The sequence below is a fragment of the Erpetoichthys calabaricus genome, chromosome 8, assembly GCF_900747795.2.
Source record: "Erpetoichthys calabaricus chromosome 8, fErpCal1.3, whole genome shotgun sequence".
NCBI classification, from domain to species: Eukaryota; Metazoa; Chordata; class Cladistia; order Polypteriformes; family Polypteridae; genus Erpetoichthys; species Erpetoichthys calabaricus.
In genome coordinates this window covers 4,095,114-4,118,383 of record NC_041401.2, presented here as the reverse complement: position 1 = coordinate 4,118,383, position 23,270 = coordinate 4,095,114, and the positions used below count along the sequence as shown (strand labels likewise).

The window sequence follows — 23,270 nt, the reverse complement described above, 5'->3', positions numbered from 1 at the left end:
ACTGATTAACTGGAAGCAAGATGGTGGCTTTAAAGGCCAGTAGAGGAAGTGATGTCATCAGGACCAGAACAGGAAGTGACATCATTGGCTGCCCCAGAGCCGGGCGGGATTTCCCTAGAATGGTCTGTAAGAGACCGAGAGGGAGAATTAGTGCACTTCGCCACCCCCTGGTCCGGTCGTGGAATTACATGTACTCCTAAAGTTGTCTCCTAAAGACGCGTGTGTGATACACCCATGGAGGTGATTTTCTTTTATTTCCCATCCCAAGACCACCATGAAAATGTTTTGTGGACCAGGGCGGGTCCGTGTTTCTCAGGTTTTTCTCTGTTTTCTTTTGAAATATTCTTTTAATATGGAGATGATGGGTACATTAGGTGCAAATTAGAAGAAGTCAGCTGGTCATCTGCTGCTCACTTTGCACCTCATAATTACTTGGCTTACCTTTTGTAACAAATTCACTATATAAACGCCTGACCTGACACAGATTGACACGGAGAGGCACGTATAAAATAAATAAACTTTTATTGTTCTTCACCTGTGGGGTACGTCTTCCCTGTAATCCCCACAGTCCCAAGTGTACAAATAAAGCACTAAAACACACCACACTCCTCTCTTTCGGGACCACCACTCCTCCTCTAAGCTTTGTCCTCCTCCCACCCGACTCTGGCCATTGAGTGGTGGCTGCTGGGCCCTTTTATAGTCCACCCAGGTGGTTGATCACTGACTTCCGGCTGCAGTTCTGGGTGTGGCATATACGCTGCCCATACAGGCTCAGGAGTCCCAGCTGCAGCACCCCCTGGCGGCGCCTGTGGGACCCAACAGGGCTGCACCCAAATCCAATTCCCATGGAGCCCTGCGGGAAACTAAGGCACCACTCCAACCCAGGGGGTCGGCCATCTACCGTCCAGGGGGAGGTATTGCATCGTACAGGGCTGCTCCCCCTGAATATAGAGTGAAGGGGCGTCCCGGCCATCTGCCACACTGGTTAAGGAGAAAAGAAACCAAAAAAGCAAGTCAAGTAAAGTCAAATTTGATTACTTGATTACTAATTGAGAAAAAGTTTTTGTAATGTAAATCTACAGCCACCGTGACCCTCTGAGTTTGATAACCCCGCACTACAGCAGGAAACACTTTACCGAAGCCTCCATTCTAGTCCTGTTGTCACCTGCTGGGCCACATTTACACTGTGAAGTTCACTTGACCTCCGTTCACTTTTTAGCACATCTGTGCTGACATATCCAGCCTGGCTTCTGTCCCTTAAAACAGACACACCGACTACAATCCCGAAATCCGAACTGAGATCTTTATTTGGGTGTGCATCACAACTTTGATTTCACTCCAGTTTTGATGAAGCCAACTGTGCCTGGACACTCAGACTGAGTTTCTGACTCCAAATTCAGTTTTGATTTCGTCATTCTCTGTGCGGTGTAAGTGACATTAACACATAAACAGTGATGGGGGTCAGGATTAGGGTTAGGGTTATCAGTCAGGAAAGCAGAGGGCAAAACAGGACTTGAGGAAGTACCTGCTGTTACGACCAAGATGTGCCACCAATGATCCTACCTACAGTGGTGGCCAAAGGTTTTGAGAACGACACAAGTATTGCGTTTGCTGCTTCAGTGTTTTTTGATCTTTTGGTCAGATGTTTCGCTGGTAAACTGAAGTAGAATTACAAGCAGTGCAGAAGTTTCAAAGGTTTTTATTGACAATGACATGATGTTTATGCAGAGAGTCGATATTTTCTAGTGTTGGCCCTTCTTTCTTTTTCAAGACCCCTGCAATTAACCCTGGCAGGCTGTCTGGCAATCAACTTCTGGGCCAAATCCTGACTGATGGCGGCCTATTCTTGCATAAGCAATACTTGGAATTTGTCAGAATTGGAGGGATTTTGTCTGTCCACCTGCCTCTTGACCACAAGTTCTCAATGGGATTAAAGGTCTGGGAAGTCTCCTGGCCATGGAACCCAAATTTCGATGTTTTGTTCCCTGAGCTACTTAGTTATCACTTTTGCTTTATGGCCCTAGTGCTCCATCATGCTGGAGAAGGCATTGTTGTTCACCAAACCGTTCTTGGATGGTTGGCAGAAGTTGCTCTTGGAGGAGGTTTTGGTCCCATTCTTTATTCGTGGCCGTGTTCTTAGGCCAAATTGGGAGTGAGCCCACTGCCTCGGCTGACATGAATGGTCTCAGGATGCTTTACTGTTGGCAGAACAGTTTGGTGATCAACATGATGGAGCACAGGGCCATAAGGCAAAGTGAGAACTAAGTGGCTTGGGGAACAAAACATCAAAATTTGGAGTACATGGCCAGGAGACTCCATCCATCCAGCCATCCATTTTCCAACCCGCTGAATCCGAACACAGGGTCACGGGGGTCTGCTGGAGCCAAGCCCAGCCAACACAGGGCACAAGGCAGGAACCAATCCCGGGCAGGGTGCCAACCCACCGCAGGACACACACAAACACACCCACACACCAAGCACACACTAGGGCCAATTGAGAATCGCCAATCCACCTAACCTGCATGTCTTTGGACTGTGGGAGGAAACCGGAGCGCCCGGAGGAAACCCACGCAGACACGGGGAGAACATGCAAACTCCACGCAGGGAGTACTCGGGAAGTGAACCCGGGTCCCCAGCTCTCCCAACTGCGAGGCAGCAGCGCTACCCACTGCGCCACCGTGCCGCCCGCCAGGAGACTCCCCAGACCTTTAATCCCATTAAGAACTTGTGGTCAATCCTCCAAAGGCAAACACCCACCAATTCTGACAAACTCCAAGCATTGATTCTGCAAGAATGGGGGGCTGCCATCAGTCAGGATTGGGCCCAGAAGTTGATTGACAGACAGCATGCCAGGTCGAATTGCAGAGGTCTTGAAAAAGAAAGAAGGGCCAACACTGCCAACATGGACTCTGCGCCACATAAACTTCATGTCATTGTCAATAAAAGCCTTTGAAACTTCTGAACGGCTTGTAATTCTACTTCAGTCTACCAGAGAAACATCTGACACAAAGATCTAAAAACACAGAAGCAGCAAACCAACACTTCGGTCATTCTCAAAACTTTTTGCCATGACTGTATTGGGCCAATGAAACGTTTCAAGGGCAAAAAGACGATTCTCTCCCACTTGCCTATTACTGCACAGTTAACATTGAAAGCTTTGGCGATATTGGAATTAACTTAATATCACACCGGGGGGGCACAATGGCAGTGGTAGCAATGATACCTTGCAGCAAGGAGATAAAAGGTTTCCTGCTGCAGTTTGCATGCTTTGGTTGTGTCTATGGGGGTTTCCTCCCACAGTCCAGAGACATGCAGGTTAGGTGGACTGGTGATGCTAAGTTGGTCTCTGAGTCAACCCACGGATGGCTGCAGGACCAGACAATATTCCTGGCAGAGTACTAAGGGAATATGCATACCAGCAGGCAGATGTTTTTATGGACATCTTCAACATCTCCCTGAGCACCGCCATCGTCCCAACCTGCTTCAAAACCACCACCATAGTTCCCGTGCCAAAAAAGTAGCAAGTGTCCAACCTCAATGACTACCGTCCCGTTGCACTCACATCCATCATTATGAAGTGCTTCGAGAAGCTTGTCCTGAGACACATCAAAACCCAGTTGCCTCCCTCACTGGATCCCCTGCAGTTTGCTTACAGCCGGAACCGTTCAACAGATGATGCAATAGCCACCACTCTCCATCTGGCTCTCGCTCATCTGGACAATAAGGACACATACGTTCGAATGCTGTTTATTGACTTCAGCTCAGCATTCAACACGATAATTCCTCAGCAGCCGACGGAAAAGCTGAGTCTGCTGGGACTGAACACCTACCTCTGTAACTGGATTCTGGACTTCCTGACTGAGAGACCTCAGTCAGTCAGAATTAGAAACAACATCTCCAGAAGCACCACACTGAGCACTGGAGTCCCTTAAGGCTGTGTGCTCAGTCTATTACTGTTCACACTACTGACTCCTGACTGTGCAGCAAGCACAGCTCTAATCACATCACAAAATTTGCCAATGACACGACTGTGGTGGGTCTCATCAGCAACAACAATGAGTCAGCATACAGAGAGGAGGTGCAGCGGTTAACGGACTGGTGTAAAAAGCCAGTAACCTGTCTCTGAATGTAGACAAGAACAAAGTTGATTTTAGGAAGACTAAGAGTGACCATCTGCCACTGGACATTGACGGCTCAACTGTGGAGGTCGTCAATAGCACCAAATTCCTGGGTGTCCACCTGGCAGAGAACCTCACCTGGTCCCACAACACCAGCTCTTTAGCCAAGAGAGCCCAGCAGCAGCTCTACTTCCTGCGTAGGCTGAGGAGAGCCCATCTTCCACCAGCTACTCTAACAACATTCTACAGAGGAACCATAGAGAGCATCCTGAGCAACTGCATCACTGTCTGGTTTGGAAATTGCACCGTCAGGGATCACAAAGCCCTGCAACAGATAGTGAAGACAGCTGAGAAGATCAACGGTGTCTCTCTTCCCTCCATCATGGACATTTACACCAACAGCATTGTGAATGACCCAACACACCTTTCACATTCACTCTTTACACTCCTGCCATTGGGAAAAAGGTACCGAAGCATTCGGGCCCTCACCTCCAGAATGTGGAACAGTTTCTTCCCCCAAGTAGTCAGACTCCTGAACACTCATAGACCGGACTGATATCTGATATCTGTGTTCTGTTCTGCAGTGTTGCACATGTCTGCACATTTGACTCACATGCAACTTGTTATATATTATGTGTCTTTATGATAGATAGATAGATATGAAAGGCACCATATAATAGATAGATAGATAGATAGATAGATAGATAGATAGATAGATAGATAGATAGATAGATAGATAGATAGATAGATAGATAGATACTTTATTAATCCCAAGGGGAAACTCACACACTCCAGCAGCAGCATACTGATAAAGAACAATATTAAATTAAAGAGTGATAACAATGCAGGTATAACAGACAATAACTTTGTATAATGTTAATGTTTACCCCCCAGGGTGGAATTGAAGTGTCGTATAGTGTGATGGAGGAACGATCTCCTCAGTGTGTCAGTGGAGCAGGACGGTGACAGCAGTCTGTCGCTGAAGCTGCTCCTCTGTCTGGAGATGATCCTGTTCAGTGGATGCAGTGGATTCTCCATGATTGACAGGAGTCTGCTCAGCGCCCGTCGCTCCACCACAGATGTCAAACTGTCCAGCTCTGTGCCTACAATAGAGCCTGCCTTCCTCACCAGTTTGTCCAGGCGTGAGGCGTCCCTCTTCTTTATGCTGCCTCCCCAGCACACCACTGTGTAGAAGAGGGCGCTTGCCACAACCATCTGATAGAACATCTGCAGCATCTTATTGCAGATGTTGAAGGACACCAGCCTTCTAAGGAAGTATAGTCGGCTCTGTCCTCTCTTACACAGAGCATCAGTATTGGCAGTCCAGTCCAGTTTATCATGCAGCTGCACTCCCAGGTATTTATAGGTCTGCACCCTCTGCACACAGTCACCTCTGATGATCATGGGGTCCATGAGGGGCCTGGGCCTCCTAAAATCCACCACCAGCTCTTTGGTTTTGCTGGTGTTCAGGTGTAGGTGGTTTGAGTCACACCATTTAACAAAGTCCTTGATGAGGTTCCTATACTCCTCCTCCTGCCCACTCCTGATGCAGCCCACAATAGCAGTGTTGTCAGCAAATTTTTGCACGTGTCGTGGATTCTTTGTTGTCCTGTGTTTTATGGAGCACCATGGTCCTGGAGGAACATTGTTTCATTTCACTGTATGCTGTACTATTGTATATGGAAGAAATTACAATAAATACTCTTGACTTGACTTGGTGTGTGTGTGCGTGCGTGTGTGTGTGTGTGTGTGTGTTCACCCTGTGATGGGCTGGTACCCTATCCCAGTGTTGTTCCTACATTGAACCCTATTATTGGTGGGATACTCTCCAGCTTCTCTGCTGCCCTGCTCTAGATAAGTGGGTTTAGAAAATGGATGGCTGATGCCACACGTCTCAGTTTTGACTTGTGTGTCCCCATCTGTCATTTCATTGTAAACTTCTTTGTCAGCTTTTCTCATTTTAATATGGGATGGTTATTTTTGACTAGACTTCTGCACACTCTGCGATCGTCACATTCGTTCCCATTTAATTCTTTCTTCCTCAGATCTTATGCAATTCTTCCACTTCTGCTTTGGTCGCCCCCTTCTTCTCCTTCCCTCAACATCCAATCTCATCCCCCTCTTGCCTGCCAGTTGTCATCTCTTTTCATATCAGGCCATGGCGTGTCACCTATGCACTCATTGGAATCTAAAGTTTAGATCTAACAAAGGAAATCAGAGCTACTGTATATTTTTAGTCCTGCCATATGAACTTACTTATGAGTCTTACTCACTTTGGGTGTCTCCTGAGAGTCCAAGTGTTTCTGGAATTCCTTTCATTCACATTTCACTGTTATTGTTCACGTTAAGAATCTCATGGGTTTTACTCTGAGCTCTCCAGGACTGCCCTTTACTTTGGTATGTGCTAAACAATTACTTTTTTACTAATATTACAGAGGGCATCCGGGAGACCAGTGTGGCCACCACTTATGGGTCACAGTCTGAAGATCCCAAACGAGTGACAGCCAAGGCATCAAGTCCAGAAAAAGGTCAAGTGTGCAACACACTGAGATGGTAAGTGAAATGAACAAGTGTGCCTTTACATTTGAACCTCAAAGTGGCATAAAGACGTCAAGGGACCTATCTGTCCTTAGGGTCAGCTCTGGATTGTGAGCACCTTCAACATCTTAGGCTCCTTTCCCCAAGACTGTTGTCGTTCCAAATTTCAGTCCTCCATGGAACTGGGAGTCCCTGCGTAGAGTCAGGACCCTTGAGAGCTGGCATGTTTGCTGGTTAGGCTCAGCGATGGTGATCAGGATGGATGTGTTTAGGTAGGGGTCCTCAGTCACGGTCCTGGGGGGCTGCGGTGGCTGCAGGTTTTCCTTCCATCTAGTTTCCTGATTAGAACTCAGTCCGTGCTGATAATGAAACTTGATATTTGTCTTGTCAGGTGCTTTCACTCATCCAAGAGCCAAATTTGAATTGTACTGTCGAGCAGTGCTCTCAAACTCTGGTCCTGGAGGGCCGCAGTGGCTGCAGGTTTTCATTCTAACCCTTTTCTTAATTAGTGACCTGTTTTTGCTACTAATTAACTTCTTTTGAACTAATTTTAATTGACTTGTTCTTGAAGACTCAGACCGCTCAATTGTTTATTTTTACTTAATTAGCAGCCAAACAATAATGAGATATGAAATGAGCCACAACAACTGGTGTCCATCATACAATATCGGAAAATAAAGAAAGATGAAGGTCTCAGGAATGTTGGTATGCTCAGGTCCACAAAACATTTGTGACAAATAAATTGATTTATTTAACAAATAAATTAATTGATAAATTAATAAAATGATAAATTTGATAGTTCACAATTCTTGCTATGAGGTAAGTGATTTCATTACAGAATTTAGTTATCGCTTCGGAGTAGAAACTATGCATCAGTCTTGTGTCCCGTGTTCTAATGGACCCGTATCTCTGTTCAAACAGTTTGTGTGTCGGGTGACACAAGTCCTTCATGAAGCTGGATGTCTTCCATAGACATTGAGAGGTATAGATGTCTTCCAAGGTAGACAAAGGTGTGTGGGTAATTTTCTCTGCTGTTTTTACGATTCTCTGCAGATCCTTTCTGTCAGCTCCTGAGTTGTTGCTGTCTGTTAGGACCCTCTCAATGGAACTGAGATAGAAAGACACAAGAAGCTTTTCTGACTGATCAGCACTTTTTCAGGTTTCTCATGAAGTAAAGGTGATGTTGTGCTTTTTAACCAGTGACCTTATGTTTACTGACCCTGTGAGATCCTCTGAGATGTACAGTAGGTACCCAAGAAGCTAAAACTAGAGTCTCCCTCCACTCGGTCACTGTTCATATACAGAGGCTGGTGGCCATCCTGCTTCTTCCTGAAATCAAAGATCAGTTCTTGTGTGTTTTTGGTGTTAAGTATCAAGTGATTCTCTATGCACCAATCCGTCAGTCTACATGCTTTCTCCCTTCTCTCCATTAGTGATCAACCCAATATTGTTATATCGTCTGCAAATTTAATAATGGCATTTGTGTTGTCGGCTGGCATGCAGTCATATGAATACAGAGAGTAAAGGAAAGGGTCCAACAAACACAACGCCTTCTGGTGCTACCTGTGCTGAGTGACAGAGTCGGGGAGCAGTGGCGGCACATCCTGACTGACTGTGGACGCTTTATTAAAAAGTCAGTCAGTCAGTCATTATCCAACCCGCTATATCCTAACACAGGGTCACAGGAGTCTGCTGGAGCCAATCCCAGCCAACGCAGGGCACAAGGTAGGAACAAACCCCGGGCAGGGTGCCAGCCCACCGCAGGGCACACACTAGGGACAATTTAAGATCGCCAATGCACCTAACCTGCATATCTTTGGAGTGTGGGAGGAAACCCACACAGACACGGGAAGAACATGCAAACTCCACGAACCCAGACGGGTCTCCTTACTGCAGCGCTACCACTGCGCCATTGTAAAACCTTATTAAAAAGTTCTGTATCCAAAGGCAGGTTTTATGCTGGATGCCTAGGTCAGACATTTTGGAAAATTAAAGTCTGCTGGGTATGATGGTATTAAAACCAGAACTGCAATCCACAAACAACAGCCATACATACATTCCTCGATGTTCCAGGTGGAAGGCTGCGGAGATGTCATCATTTATTGACCTGTTGGATCTATATGTGTATTGGTAAGAGTCTAGAGTGGGTGGGAGAGCAGCCTTGATGTACCCGAGGACCAGTCTTTCCACACACTTCATGATTACTGATGTTAATGCTTCTAGTCTGGAATCATTGCGGCAGCCTACTGCAGTCTGCTTTGGAACTGGCACTATGGTGGATGTCTTCTGGCAGGTAGGGACAGTGCACTGTGATAGAGATCAGTCGACGACATTTGTAAACAGCTCTGCTAACTCCGCAGTACAGTCTCGGAGAACCCGTCCTGGGACACCTCCTGGGCCAGCTGCTTTCCGTTCATTGATATTACAGAATGTGTGTATAACATCAGCAGACCGTATAGTGAGTGTATGGTGAGTCCCTGGCAGTTGGTACCTGGAGCTGGAATGGTGGTGGTGGTGACAGTTCCTGGTCTCTCCTCTCCAGTCAGGCTGGGCTCCTGCCTTGTTCCCTTTGCTGCCAGGATACAATACAATTTATTTTTTGTAGAGCCCAAAATCACACAAGAAGTGCCGCAATGGGCTTTAACAGTCCCTGCCTCTTGACAGCCCCCCAGCCTTGACTCTCTAAGAAGACAAGGAAAGACCCTTGTAGGGGAAAAAAATGGAAGAAACCTCGGGAAAGGCAGTTCAAAGAGAGACCCCTTTCCAGGTAGGCTGGGCATGCAGTGGGTGTCAAAAAGAAAGGGGTCAATACAATACAATACACAGAACAGAACAAATCCTCATACATTCATGAAATGAAATATACAAAATTATTACAATGTTTACACCACGTTAGAGTTTAGTAAAATAATTAATAATAAAAGTGGTTCATTTTTTTAAAAATGTACTATGCATGTGTGCAATATTGTTCTAAACCAACTTAGAATAAACATTTAAGCCAATCTACTATTTTTAAACATGTAATTCTATCCTCATTTGTTTAGGAAGACATTAAACAGATCTGACATTCTGCCCCTTCTTTCAGTTTACTCCCTTTATACAATACAATTTATTCTTGTACAGCCCAAAATCACACAAGGGGGGCTGAAATGGACTTTAACAGGCCCTGCCTCTTGACAGCCCCCCCTCAGCCTCGACTCTTAAGAAGACAAGGAAAAACTCCCAAAAAAATCGCTTGTGGGAAAAAAAATATGGAAGAAACCTCGGGAAAGGCAGTTCAAAGTGAGACCCCATTCCAGGTAGGATGGGGGTCAATACAATACAATACAATACACAGAACAGAACAAATCCTCAATACAGTATAAAAATAAAAAATTTTAGAAGTACCGAGCAAAATCTAACAGTAGATGATATCACATAATAAGATTTGGATTTGTTTAGACTCCTGGAGACCTCATCCATCAAGCTGCCTCCCCCATTGGCCATTCCATGGCTGAAACAGTGCTGGGCCAGCCAATCCGATGAAAGGACCCCTCTTTCCCACGAATCCTGCTATCCTCCATCAGGGATGACTTTACCTTAGGCAGGCAAAACAACTTGGCAGGTGGGCCGTGGCACCAAGTGGCACATTTGAGTACCGAGAACAGAAACAGAAGAGGTGAGGGTTAGTAACAAATTCTAACTATCATGTTACTGATGTTTTAGTGCTAATGACTAACAACAGAGATGCAGTCTGTACAGTTAATCAGCAGCTCTAGTCAGGGTGTGCTAAACTGAAGTCGTGAGTCTTTGAAAGCTGAGACCGAAGGGGCATCTCTTATAGTAGCAGGCAGACCACTCCACAGTTTAGGGGTCCTGTAACTAAAAGCTCGACCTCCCACTGTTATTTTATTAACCCTTGGAATCATAAACAGACCGGCATCTTGAGATCTTAATGTGCGCTCAGGTTTGTAAGTTATAATAAATTCAGACAAGTAAGTTGGACCTCGGCCATTTAAGGCTTTATATGTTAAAAGAAGGATTTTGAAATATGCCCTAAACTTAACCGGGAGCCAGTGTAAGGACTTGAGGACTGGGGTTTTGTGTTTGTATTTTCTTGTTCTTGTAATAGTCATTTATCTGTGGAGGTACTCGGAGTTTGTGTTTTTATCACAATTTATGTCATTTGTTCAAGATTTGTTTGTAGTATTATATGTTGTATTTTAGTCTGGATTATTGTCTTTTATTCTATTTAAATGTTTTGTACATCCTGTATTTATCTCTATTTAATGAAGATATTATGCTATATCGGCCCTGTTCTTTCTGAATTTTGGGCATAGGAAGGGTGCTATATAAATAAATTGTGTTTTTATTAGTATTTTTATTTTTTTTCTTTTGATGGCCCATCGTTTATAATAATAAGTGACAAAAACAATACAATACAATACAATACACAGAACAGAACAAATCCTCAATACAGTATAAAAATAAAAAATTTTAGAAGTACGGAGCAGAATTTAACAGTAGATGATATCATATCATAAGATTTTGATTTGTTTAGACTCCTGGAGACCTCATCCATCAAGCTGCCCCCCCCCCCCCCCCCAATTGGCCATTCCATGGCTGAAACAGTGCTGGGCCAGCTAATCCGATGACAGGACCCCTCTTTCCCATGAATCCTGCGATCCTCCATCAGGGATGACTTTACCTTAGGCAGGCAAAACAACTTGGCAGGTGGGCCGTGGCACCAAGTGGCACATTTGAGTACCAAGAACAGAAACAGAGGGTTAGTAACAAATTCTAACTATCATGTTACTGATGTTTTAGTGCTAATGACTAACAACAGAGATGCAGTCTGCACAGTTAATCAGCAGCTCTAGTCAGGGTGTGCTAAACTGAAGTTGTGAGATTTGAAAGCTGAGACTGAAGGGGCATCTCTTATAGTAGCAGGCAGACCTCTCCACAGTTTAGGGGCCCTGTAACTAAAAGCTCAACCTCCCACTGTTATTTTATTAATCCTTGGAATCATAAGCAGACCGGCATCTTGAGATCTTAATGTGCGCTCAGGTTTGTAAGTCATGATAAGTTCAGATAAGTAAGCCGGACCTCGACCATTTAATGCTTTATATGTTAAAAGGAGGATTTTGAAATCTACCCTATGATGAGTTTAGGATCACAAAAGTGCACAAAGTGGGCTGGATGGATGTTTCAGCTTTCACTTGGGATGAGTTGCACATCAGAAGATAAGAGATGTCTGCTGGGCTGATGGGCGCACTCCGCTTTTTGGTTTGTTGAAAGATGGCAGCCTAAAAATCCCCCGACGGAGAGTGATTGGCAGGTCCAGTTGTTCGGTTGGTTTGTCACCGTTTGGGGGGGGGATGGGGGATGGGGACAGGGACCTGATTGCTGTCAATGGATTTGATTCTCCTGGTTTTCTTGCTGTTTACAGGACCTTAATGGTTTAGTGGGCTTAAACCCAAGAGCAACATTTTCACCCAAGGCCTAAGAGGGCCATGTTGTTCTTTTTATAGGTACTCTTAACTTTTACTGCAAGATGTGTCATCAGTGCCAGTGGCAGGGGTGGGGGGGGCTGTCCTGCCAGATTTAGCACAGCCTGCCTTAAGTCAAAGTGACAGGTGTGATGTTGCATAAAGTGGCCCTCTAAGCCCACCAGGCCTGGGCTGTGGACCAATGGCAAGAGCCGACACGGTGATGCTGCCTGCTTGTCAGCAGGCCTGGGGTATATAAAGCGAAACAACTATGTTAGCACTTCTGAGCAGTTCGTGCATTCCCAAGCCTTGCCTCGGGTGTAGGGATTGCAAGGGGAAAAGCAAAACTACACTCCCATGCCGTGTGTAGTTTTGTTTTTATCTTCAGAGGCTCAACTTTTCTCACATTGGATAATCATAAATTCTTTCTGCGCACGAAGAAAACTTTCCAACTCTTGGGCGTAGTCCCACTACTTTTAGGCACTCTTGTGAAAACAGGTAAGCATGCGGTTCTCGGTCTCTCTCTCTCTGTCTACGGGATGGGTGCCTCTTTGACATGCCGGTGAGTTTCAGCGTAGAAATCGGGGAGATGCTGCTTTGAATGGGATTCTCAAGTAGCAGGGCACACACTTTCACAGCGCGCCGTTTGTAGGAAGACTTTAACTATTTATTTATTTTTGCCTTTGCTTGATACTTGTTTGCTTTTCTCTCCAAGGTTACTTTATTGTCTGGCAAATTAAGAAATGCTAAGAATAACTGTGATAGAATGCGTCTGGTATATCAGGGAGGCACTGATGTCTTTTTAAGGGAATCAGTAGTTGGGCTATCAGTTGCAACCTCGGCTTGAAACATATGCCACCTGTCAATCAAACTGGGGGGGGGGGGGGGGGGTGATGGTGGATGGCTTTGCAGGCTATTTTGGGACACTTCCATTTCTGTCACAGAACAGGACCCCCTTCTTCTATGTCAGGGGAGCTGCACTGCCATAAACGATGAGAAATAAAAAATAAGAAAAGCTCAATGCAGCTACACCTTCATTTGATTTATAAACTGTGATAAACTGCAAAGACGTTCATGAAAGGAAACAAGAAAGTCACCTTTACTTGAGTTATAATCAGTCATTGACAAATCATATGAGGACACTTGGGTGCATGTGTCACCCAGCCACACTTAAAGTCAATAAAAATAAACACCAATGATGGCCATTACTGTAATATTTAATAATGACTCAAGGGTGAGATATTTTTAATACAAGTGACTTTACTGATAAGTCAAAACTCCTGCCATTACTCTGAAGGATAAAGAACTACTACTGTAATATTAATGAGTGTGAATGACAGCCATTACTGCAATATTTAACAATGATACCTTAGACCAGAGATATGTTTAATACAAGTGACATTAATTATAACTCTACATCCTTGGAGTTTGACTGCTATAATAAGAGCTGAAGAATAAGCACTACTAGTGTAAAATTAATGAGTTTTCATGAAAGGAAGAAATGTGAAAGGAGCAATACAAAAAGAAAGAGAGCTCACTTCACGGAGCTCGCCGTACTGTAATCATCATATACGGCACATTCTGACCACCATGCAAGATGAATGGACGCAGCTGGTCTATGTACGGACACTTTCACAAAGGCTTCAGCCTTTCTATATTTAGAGCTGTCCAGTTTGATACCATAGACAGAGAGAACATGGAACAGTTATAAAGATACAGCAATTATTAGACATGTCTCCAACAGGCCAGTCATGTTAAACAGATAAGTATGAAAGGCACCATATGATAGATAGATAGATAGATAGATAGATAGATAGATAGATAGATAGATAGATAGATAGATAGATAGATAGATAGATAGATAGATAGATAATGAAAGGCACTATATGATAGATAGATAGATAGATAGATAGATAGATAGATAGATAGATAGATAGATAGATAGATAGATAGATAGATAGATAGATAGATAGATAGATAGATAGATAGATGTGAAAGGCTCATTGGGATTAATAAAGTATCTATCTATCTATATAATAGATAGATAGATAGATAGATGTGAAAGGCTCTATATAGATAGATAGATAGATAGATAGATAGATAGATAGATAGATAGATAGATAGATAGATAGATAGATAGATAGATAGATAGATGTGAAAGGCTCTATATAGATAGATAGATAGATAGATAGATAGATAGATAGATAGATAGATAGATAGATAGATAGATGTGAAAGGCTCATTGGGATTAATAAAGTATCTATCTATCTATATAATAGATAGATAGATAGATAGATGTGAAAGGCTCTATATAGATAGATAGATAGATAGATAGATAGATAGATAGATAGATAGATAGATAGATAGATAGATAGATAGATAGATGTGAAAGGCTCTATATAGATAGATAGATAGATAGATAGATAGATAGATAGATAGATAGATAGATAGATAGATAGATAGATAGATAGATAGATAGATAGATAGATAGATGTGAAAGGCTCATTGGGATTAATAAAGTATCTATCTATCTATATAATAGATAGATAGATAGACAGATAGATAGATAGATAGATAGATAGATAGATAGATAGATAGATAGATAGATAGATAGATAGATAGATAGATAGATAGATGTGAAAGGCTCTATATAGATAGATAGATAGATAGATAGATAGATAGATAGATAGATAGATAGATAGATAGATAGGGCAGTACATGAAATACAGTAAATCAAATACAAACAACAAACATACACATTTCTATTTTTTTTAGTAAAATACATCCACAGCAACTTAAGTGTATTTCACATAAATATGAGAGGAATTACTCAATAAACATGAGTAGATAGGTAAATGGGCTTGTACTTTGGTAGCAATCTTTTAGAAGACTGATATTCATTAGATGTGAAAAGTGCTTGGTGCAATACAATAGATGCATGGTACATTTTCAGACTCCAGAGGAAAGATCACCAAATAATAATAATAATAATAATAAATTTATTTTATTTGTAAGGCAGTTTACATTTGTAGTTAACCTCAAAGTGCTACATAAAAAAATTTAAACAAAGACAAAACAAGATAAAACAATAATTAGAAGCAATTTTGTTAATATGTTTTCCTAAATAAAAGTCTTTTAACTGTTTTTTAAAACAGCCCACAATCTGCTGTGTTCTCAGGCTCTCTGGTAGGGCATTCCAGAGCCGTGGAGCAGCGACTGTAAAGGCTCGGTCACCCATTGTATGAAGTTTGGTCACAGGGGGTCAAGTTTTGGTCATATTATTTATACAATAAATTATAATACAATTGTAATATAAAATAAAACCATTGAATATTAAAAAAACACTATACAGTACTAGGCAAATGTAAAAAGCAGAAATCAAGATGATTTTGCTACTAGCCTCTCAAAAATTTTATTACTAACATTATTAAAACTGGGCAGAGACAGAAATAGGCAGAATGTCTGTATGAGATTCTAACAAGCATTAGGTATACAGACAGACACCAAAGGCACTCTATATGATAGGATGAGAGAAAATACACTACATAGGGCAGAGAACTAGATATGAAAGACATTACATGATAGATAGATAGATAGATAGATAGATAGATAGATAGATAGATAGATAGATAGATAGATAGATAGATAGATAGATAGATAGATAGATAGATAGATAGATAGATAGATAGATAGATAGAAAGGCACTATACAGTATATAGATAGATAGAATGGAAAGGCACTATATTCTAGTTAGACAGACAGATAGATAGAGATAAGAGGGTTAGGGCTTCAGTTAGAGAAAATATGAGAGGAATTATTTTTAAATAACAGGTAAATAGATAAATCAAACCAGTATTTTGGTAGCAATCTTTTGTAAGACTGAGATTCAACAGGCACATTATAGACTGATAAACAGATGTGAAAAGTGATAAGTGCAATGGAACTTAATTGAGATCACTAAATATAATTATACAATAAATTATAATATGAATATAAAAAATGCTATACAGCTAAAGGCAGAATGCAAAATAAAAATGAGATAAATAGGAACTTTGGTAGAAGCCTCTGCAAAGTTTTGTTAAGTTATGAAAACTAGGTAGAGAAATAAATCAGTAGAATGTCTGTATGAGAGTCTAACAAGCAATATATATATATATATATATTTATATATATATATATATATATATATATATATATATATATATATATATATATATACAGTAGATAGGATAGGTACTACATAAAACAGAGAGATAGACATGAAAAACACTATATGATAGATAGATAGATAGATAGATAGATAGATAGATAGATAGATAGATAGATAGATAGATAGATAGATAGATAAAATATTCTGAAATAAATACAAACTACATACATATACAGTTCAAATTTATTTTGTTACAACAAGACACCAACAAAAATGTGTTGATTGTATTTCAGGCACTGTTAATGTTTAACATGTGAGTCCAGAGGACTATTCCAACTCCCTGTGTCCTGTCAGGGTCTCAGTTGCCCCAAACAATTCCTCCCTCCCTCCGTCCCGACTCGAAGCGTGTTACATGCCTTCCTGTGACCCACTGAGTGTCCTGCCCTTCTTTCACCCCCAATTACCGTCTGTTCCTGTTCTGCTGATGAGGTGACATTTATGTGCTGTAAATCCTGACGACTGTGTGAGGTGACACATTTTCAGGAATGTCCTGCCCTTCTATATATGGAGAGGTCCACTCCAGCTGCTCAATTTCTGTCTTGTGTGTTCTTATTGCTCTGTGAAACTAAAGAGCTTCAAGCAGATTCCACGATGAATTGATGGAAATTTCCACTGGTTTTACATCAGATTTCCAATCATTCTATTTCTCATTTTGGGTGATTCTAACATATACACAATCTGGCTTATTTTAGTAACTTTTATGTTAATTATAAAACTGTTTGCACATGCACATATTGAATTTATGTTACTTAGTGAACAAGAAACCTCTCCTAATGGCACGGACCATTCCACCCAAATGAAGCCATGGTATTTCTTACTCAGGTTGCTGACCTCCAAATATAAGGCTCATTGCGGCAAATTAAAGCTAATGGGTAACCCCTGATGGATTCCAACCCAACAATAAAGTGTATTAATGATGTTAAGAACATTGAAGCTGCCCCAGATGACGTGTCCGTGTCAAGCGCAGGTCTGCCAGATCACAAATGTCTCAGTGTCTTCTTTAGAATACCCCATCACTGCATTAGAGAATCAGATCTCTTCATATGGATTTGTATCCTCACATTAGACTCACTGAATTTCTCTTTCTTCTTTCTAGGGTGCCTACAGCCATGTCAACACAAGCGCCCACGTTTATACAGCCGCTGCAAAGTGTTGTGGCACTGGAGGGTAGTGCCGCAACATTTGAGGCTCAAGTTAGTGGTAAGTCAGCACTCTCAAAGCGCCTGCAGCCCCCCATGCACCTTTCTGTAGTGCCAGGTCAGCTGTTCACAAATTTCCCAAAAAGAAAACACAGCTGGCACACACAGAAGCCATAAAGGACACTTGGCCAGCGGAGTCTTGCTTCATTAGGATTGCCATTAAAGTAAACATCTCCAGTGATGGCAGGGGATTAGGGGGAAAGCGAAGAACCCGTGATTCAGTTTCATGTTTACTAACCAAAGCCAAAAAGAGGAATTTATTGCCACAGTCAGGAACACAACATGGTAATCTTCTTGGGTGATCACTGCTAAACAAATCACTGTATTCATCCATCCATCCATCCATTATCCAACCTGCTATATCCTAACACAGGGTCACGGGGGGTTCTGCTGGAGCCAATCCCAGCCAGCACAGGGCACAAGGCAGGAACAAATCCCGGGCAGGGTGCCAGCCCACTGCAGGGCACACACACACAAACAGCACAATTTTAGGATCACCAATGCACCTAACCTGCATGTCTTTGGACTGCGGAAGGAAACCCACGTAGACACGGGGAGAACATGCAGACTCCACGCAGGGAGGACCTGGGAAGTGAACCCAGGTCTCCTCACTGCGAAAGAGCAGCACTACCACTGTGCCACCGTGCCGCCCTCACTGTATTCAGTGAATTCTAATTTAACATTTATACAGAAGTGATGGCACTGGCAGTAATAATAAAAATACAATTGGTACAAAAGCTTATTTCATTTTATAGAAATATAAACTGTGACAGTGGATACCGATGATGGCCTGGTCACCGTCTGAGAGGCCTTTGCATGTTCTCTGATATTCACATTGGTTTTCCTGACACATCTCACAGGCATGCCAGTTACGTTCACTGGTGACTCTAAACTGGCCTTGTGTAGGATGTGTGCATGACTGTGCCCTTCAGTGGATGGGCATCCTGCCAAGAACAGCTCTGGCACCCCAATCCTCAAACTGTCTTACAAGAGTCTGATAAGAGATGAATGGCGCTTCATACATGGATATTATGGCACATAACTCTTGAATCTTATTTTCTCTTAAATGTCATATTAACAAGATCTGCGCTTACTTGATTGATTGTAGTTGAGATGAGGTCCATCCTTAAACGTTGCTCCTCAGGCTTTGAGCTCAAAAGGACACACAAAAGATGTATAAAAGACAGAGCAGGGGTGCAAAGAGCTGCCTGGGGTGGAATAAAGTGCAGATATGGTCATCAAATTAATACCCCAGGAGAAAATTGTGGGCCCCCCCAAATCAAAATTTTACTGACAAAGCCCTCAGTGGAGAGCAACTTTGCATAACTGTGTGAAGTCCCCTCCTAATAAAGCACAGGTGTGCCCACTAACTATGATTGTCCAGAGGGGAAAGTTTGGAACGAGCCACAGCCTGTGGTCCACCGCCGTACAGATGGTGAATCTGTGTAAAATGTATCAGAGACACGTTCAGCGGTGTGTATCTGCCTAAAGGACTGACACACATTCAGCTTTATTGAACAGTCTGCTAAATTGAAACAATGTTCTTCAGAAAATGAACTACAGAAAAAGAAATACGATCAGTTGAAAGGGCTGCGTTAGCTGCAGCTTTACCATTTCAGCAGGCTGTTAAATATCCACTCTCTAGGAGTCTTGGCTTTTAATAAAGTTCACCAAAAGCTTTGTCTCCAGCTCAGCTCTCATGCACTTCACCACATTCATCTAATGCCTTAAGCTGGTGTGACTGTACACGTTCATTCACACCTTCATGTTTCAGAGTCTCACAAAAGGTCAGATATCAACCATGGAAGGTGGCTTCAGCTTTTACTTGCATCTGTCTGACAATCCTCTCCTTCTTTTCCAGGTTCCCCAGTTCCTGAGGTGAGCTGGTTTCGTGATGGCCAGGTTCTTTCCACTGCCGTTCTTCCCGGCATACAGATCTCATTCAGCGAAGGCCGCGCTCGATTGACGATCCCTGCTGTGAAAGCCGCGCACAGTGGAAGATTTTCCGTACGAGCCACCAATGGAGCTGGACAAGCCACTAGCACTGCTGAACTGCTTGTGACTGGTAAGCCTCCCAATTCATCCAAAACGTGAATTCTTTAACAGGTTGACTGCCAACCATGACAATTTTCTGTTCCATGCGCAAAGTATGACTCAAATACATATTTTTTAGAGAAAATAAATAATGTGTTTAATTTATATATTAAAATTACACCTAAAATGACACCCAGGCGGCACGGTGGTGCAGTGGGTAGCGCTGCTGCCTCGCAGTAAGGAGACCTGGGTTCGCTTCCCAGAGCGAGTTTGCATGTTCTCCCCATGTCTGTGTGGGTTTCCTCCGGGTGCTCCGGTTTCCTCCCATGGTCCAAAGACATGCAGCTTAGGTGCATTGGCAATTCTACATTGTCCCTAGTGCATGCTTGGTGTGTGTGTGTGCCCTGCGGTGGGCTGGCGTCCTGCCCGGGGTTTGTTTCCTGCCTTGCACCCTGTGTTGGCTGTGATTGGCTCCAGCAGACCCCCGTGACCCTGTAGTTAGGGTATAGCGGGTTGGATAATGGATGGATGGATGAAAATGACACCCTGATTTTACAAAGACGTCAGGAACAAGTCTGTTTGTAGTGACTGGCATTGTACATGTTAAATCAAATCCACAAAATGGCCGCTATGATTCCCTCTGTCTGTTTCCTTTGATATTCCAATATTGGTATGCTCTGCAGTACCACTGTGTAGTCATCCTAAAATGACCGTGTGAAGCAAATTTCACAATTGTGTTTGTGTTGTGGATAGGTAAACAGTGATGAGTAGAAGTGGTTATGAGCGCTTATGAGTAGTCGCTTATGTGAATTTATTATGTGACTCTATCTGTCTAATCCTGCCAACTACGCTATCTATCTATCTATCTATCTATCTATCTATCTATCTATCTATCTATCTATCTATCTATTCTATCTATCTATCTATCTATCTATCTATCTATCTATCTATTATATAGTGTCTTTCCTCTATCTATCTATCTATCTATCTATCTATCTATCTATCTATCTATCTATCTATCTATCTATCTATCTATCTATCTATCTATCTATCTATCTATCTATCTATTATATAGTGTCTTTCCTCTATCTATCTATCTATTATATAGTGTCTTTCCTCTATCTATCTATCTATCTATCTATCTATCTATCTATCTATCTATTCTATCTATCTATCTATCTATCTATCTATCTATCTATCTATCTATCTATCTATCTATCTATTATATAGTGCCTTTCCTCTATCTATCTATCTATCTATCTATCTATCTATCTATCTATCTATCTATCTATCTATCTATCTATCTATTATATAGTGCCTTTCCTCTATCTATCTATCTATCTATCTATCTATCTATCTATCTATCTATCTATCTATCTATCTATCTATCTATCTATCTATCTATCTATCTATCTATTATATAGTGCCTTTCCTCTATCTATCTATTATATAGTGCCTTTCCTCTATCTATCTATCTATCTATCTATCTATCTATCTATCTATCTATCTATCTATCTATCTATCTATCTATCTATCTATCTATCTATCTATCTATCTATCTATCTATTATATAGTGCCTTTCCTCTATCTATCTATCTATCTATCTATCTATCTATCTATCTATCTATCTATCTATCTATCTATCTATCTATCTATCTATCTATCTATCTATTATATAGTGCCTTTCATCTATCTATCTATCTATCTATCTATCTATCTATCTATCTATCTATCTATCTATCTATCTATCTATCTATCTATCTATCTATCTATCTATCTATCTATCTATCTAGTCAGCACTCAGCCCACACCCTTGTGTCATATCATTGTTGAGGACTCTAGTGGAAGAAACGCGTGTGCCAGACTTTACATACTGTGGTCTGTTAGAAAGAAAGTTCCAGTTCCAACCACAAACTGGGGTGCTAAGACCCAGGCTGAGGAGTTTAAAGACCAGTTTGTCTGAGACTACCATATTAAAAGCTGAGCTGTAGTTCACAAATGGCATCCTGACGTATGTGTTCTTTTGTTCCAAGTGTGTCAAAGCTTTGTGGCTGGCTAGAGATCTCACATCACCTATGGATCTATTTGATCTGCTTGATTTCTGGTGGAATGTTAACTCGTCTTTTATAGCATTTTGAAATTATTGGGCTGAGAACTATTGGGCGATAGTTGTGCGTAGAGTTTACCGCATACTTTTTAAGTAATAGTACAATGGTGGTTGATTTGAAGCAGATTGCAACGACCGATAGAGATAGATTGGAAATGTGAGTGAAAACATTTGCTGACTTATTAGTACAAGCCTAAGGATGCATCCTGACACTCCCGTCAGGCCAGACTGCTTTGCTGCCATTAAGCCCAGGCAGAGAGCTGCAAACTTGATTCATGTGATTAATGAGCGTCTTTCTGGGATTGTTAACAGTGCTTGTGCAGATGTCAGCTAAAAAGAGGTGAATTGCCTCCAGAGTGATGTGAAAGCAGGACTTGGTGCTGGGGAAAGATGAAGTGGTTTGTCCATTGTTTCATTTTGCCAAACCAGTCAGAGGGTTTTTGAAAGTAGTATGAAGATCTGGTTTTGTGTTGGGAGAAAATGGTGACACGTTTGAAGACGTGGCTCTTAGTAGTTGTGGAATACCATAAATGTTAAGTCCGTGGAGTCACCAGAGTTGCCATTCCCTGGACCTTGCCATCTATCCATTCCAGAACTACCCACTGATGGTAAGACCAGATGATAGGGTCATCTGCCACATCATTGTGGAGGTCCTACCCTCTATTACAGATTTTGACCACAATGGCACTGGAATGAGTTTGCTAGCTAGTTAGAACAATCAATTCAAGCCAAAGCTTCAGGTATTTGGGAGATAGCAGTAGCAATGAATGTAAAGCCACTATGATTACACTTGGTGTCCATCTTTGACCAAACTTGTTTCTGTTTCCCACTACTGTAGCTGAAACAGCGCCCCCAAACTTCATACAGAGACTGCAAAGCACAACTGTGAGACAAGGAAGCCAAGTGCGACTGGATACTCGCGTGACTGGAATCCCTACACCTGTGGTCAAGTTCTACAGGGAGGGAGCTGAGATCCAAAGCTCCCCCGACTTCCAGATTGTACAAGATGATGACCTCTATAGTTTAATAATTGCTGAAGCCTTCCCCGAAGATTCAGGAACATATTCCGTAACCGCCTCCAACAGCAGTGGTCGGGCCACCTGTACAGCCGAACTGCTGGTCCAAGGTAAGCAGGGGTGGCAGGTTAAAAGTTTACTGACACCAAAATTATAGCTGCTGAAAGAGGATTGTCTTATACTCGTATGATAAAAATGGCTGAAACAAGGCCAAACGTGGGCCAGTCATATTGCAGCTGGTAGATGTTGGGTTCACTTTCAGCACGTATTGATTTACAAAGATTTCATGAGAGGCACCATGTAGAAGATCTGTCATAAATCTGCGTCTCTCATGCTAGATTGAGTGGGTAACAATTACGACAGCACTACTTTCTCTCGTTTTCACAGAAGCCCATTTTGCTTTCCAATTTATTTATTTATAGTATTTATAGTCTTTTATGGGCATAAGGTTAGGGGATCCAGCATTATTCTGGGAATAAAAATGAGCTTGTGGCCCCCACAGGGCACACACACACATGACCAATTCACCTAACCTGCATGTTTTTGGACTGTGGGAGGAAACCCACGCAGACACGAGGAG

The 23,270-nt window shown here is 42.2% G+C and overlaps 2 protein-coding genes across 2 annotated transcripts in view; both read left to right on the top strand.

Moving 5' to 3' along the window:
* ccdc141 (coiled-coil domain containing 141) overlaps window positions 1-7,078 on the top strand; it is a 160,547-nt gene extending 153,469 nt beyond the window's left edge. The window contains exons 30-31 of the mRNA XM_051930465.1: window positions 6,554-6,671; window positions 7,048-7,078. Of these exons, the coding sequence (XP_051786425.1) occupies window positions 6,554-6,671; window positions 7,048-7,078 (149 nt within the window). The remainder of the gene's footprint in view (window positions 1-6,553; window positions 6,672-7,047) is intronic.
* Window positions 7,079-12,409: 5,331 nt separating this feature from the next.
* ttn.1 (titin, tandem duplicate 1) overlaps window positions 12,410-23,270 on the top strand; it is a 394,831-nt gene continuing 383,970 nt past the window's right edge. The window contains 4 exon segments of the mRNA XM_051930464.1: window positions 12,410-12,622; window positions 17,431-17,534; window positions 19,395-19,598; window positions 22,513-22,800. Coding sequence (XP_051786424.1) covers window positions 17,444-17,534; window positions 19,395-19,598; window positions 22,513-22,800 — 583 coding nt within the window. The 5' untranslated portion in view covers window positions 12,410-12,622; window positions 17,431-17,443.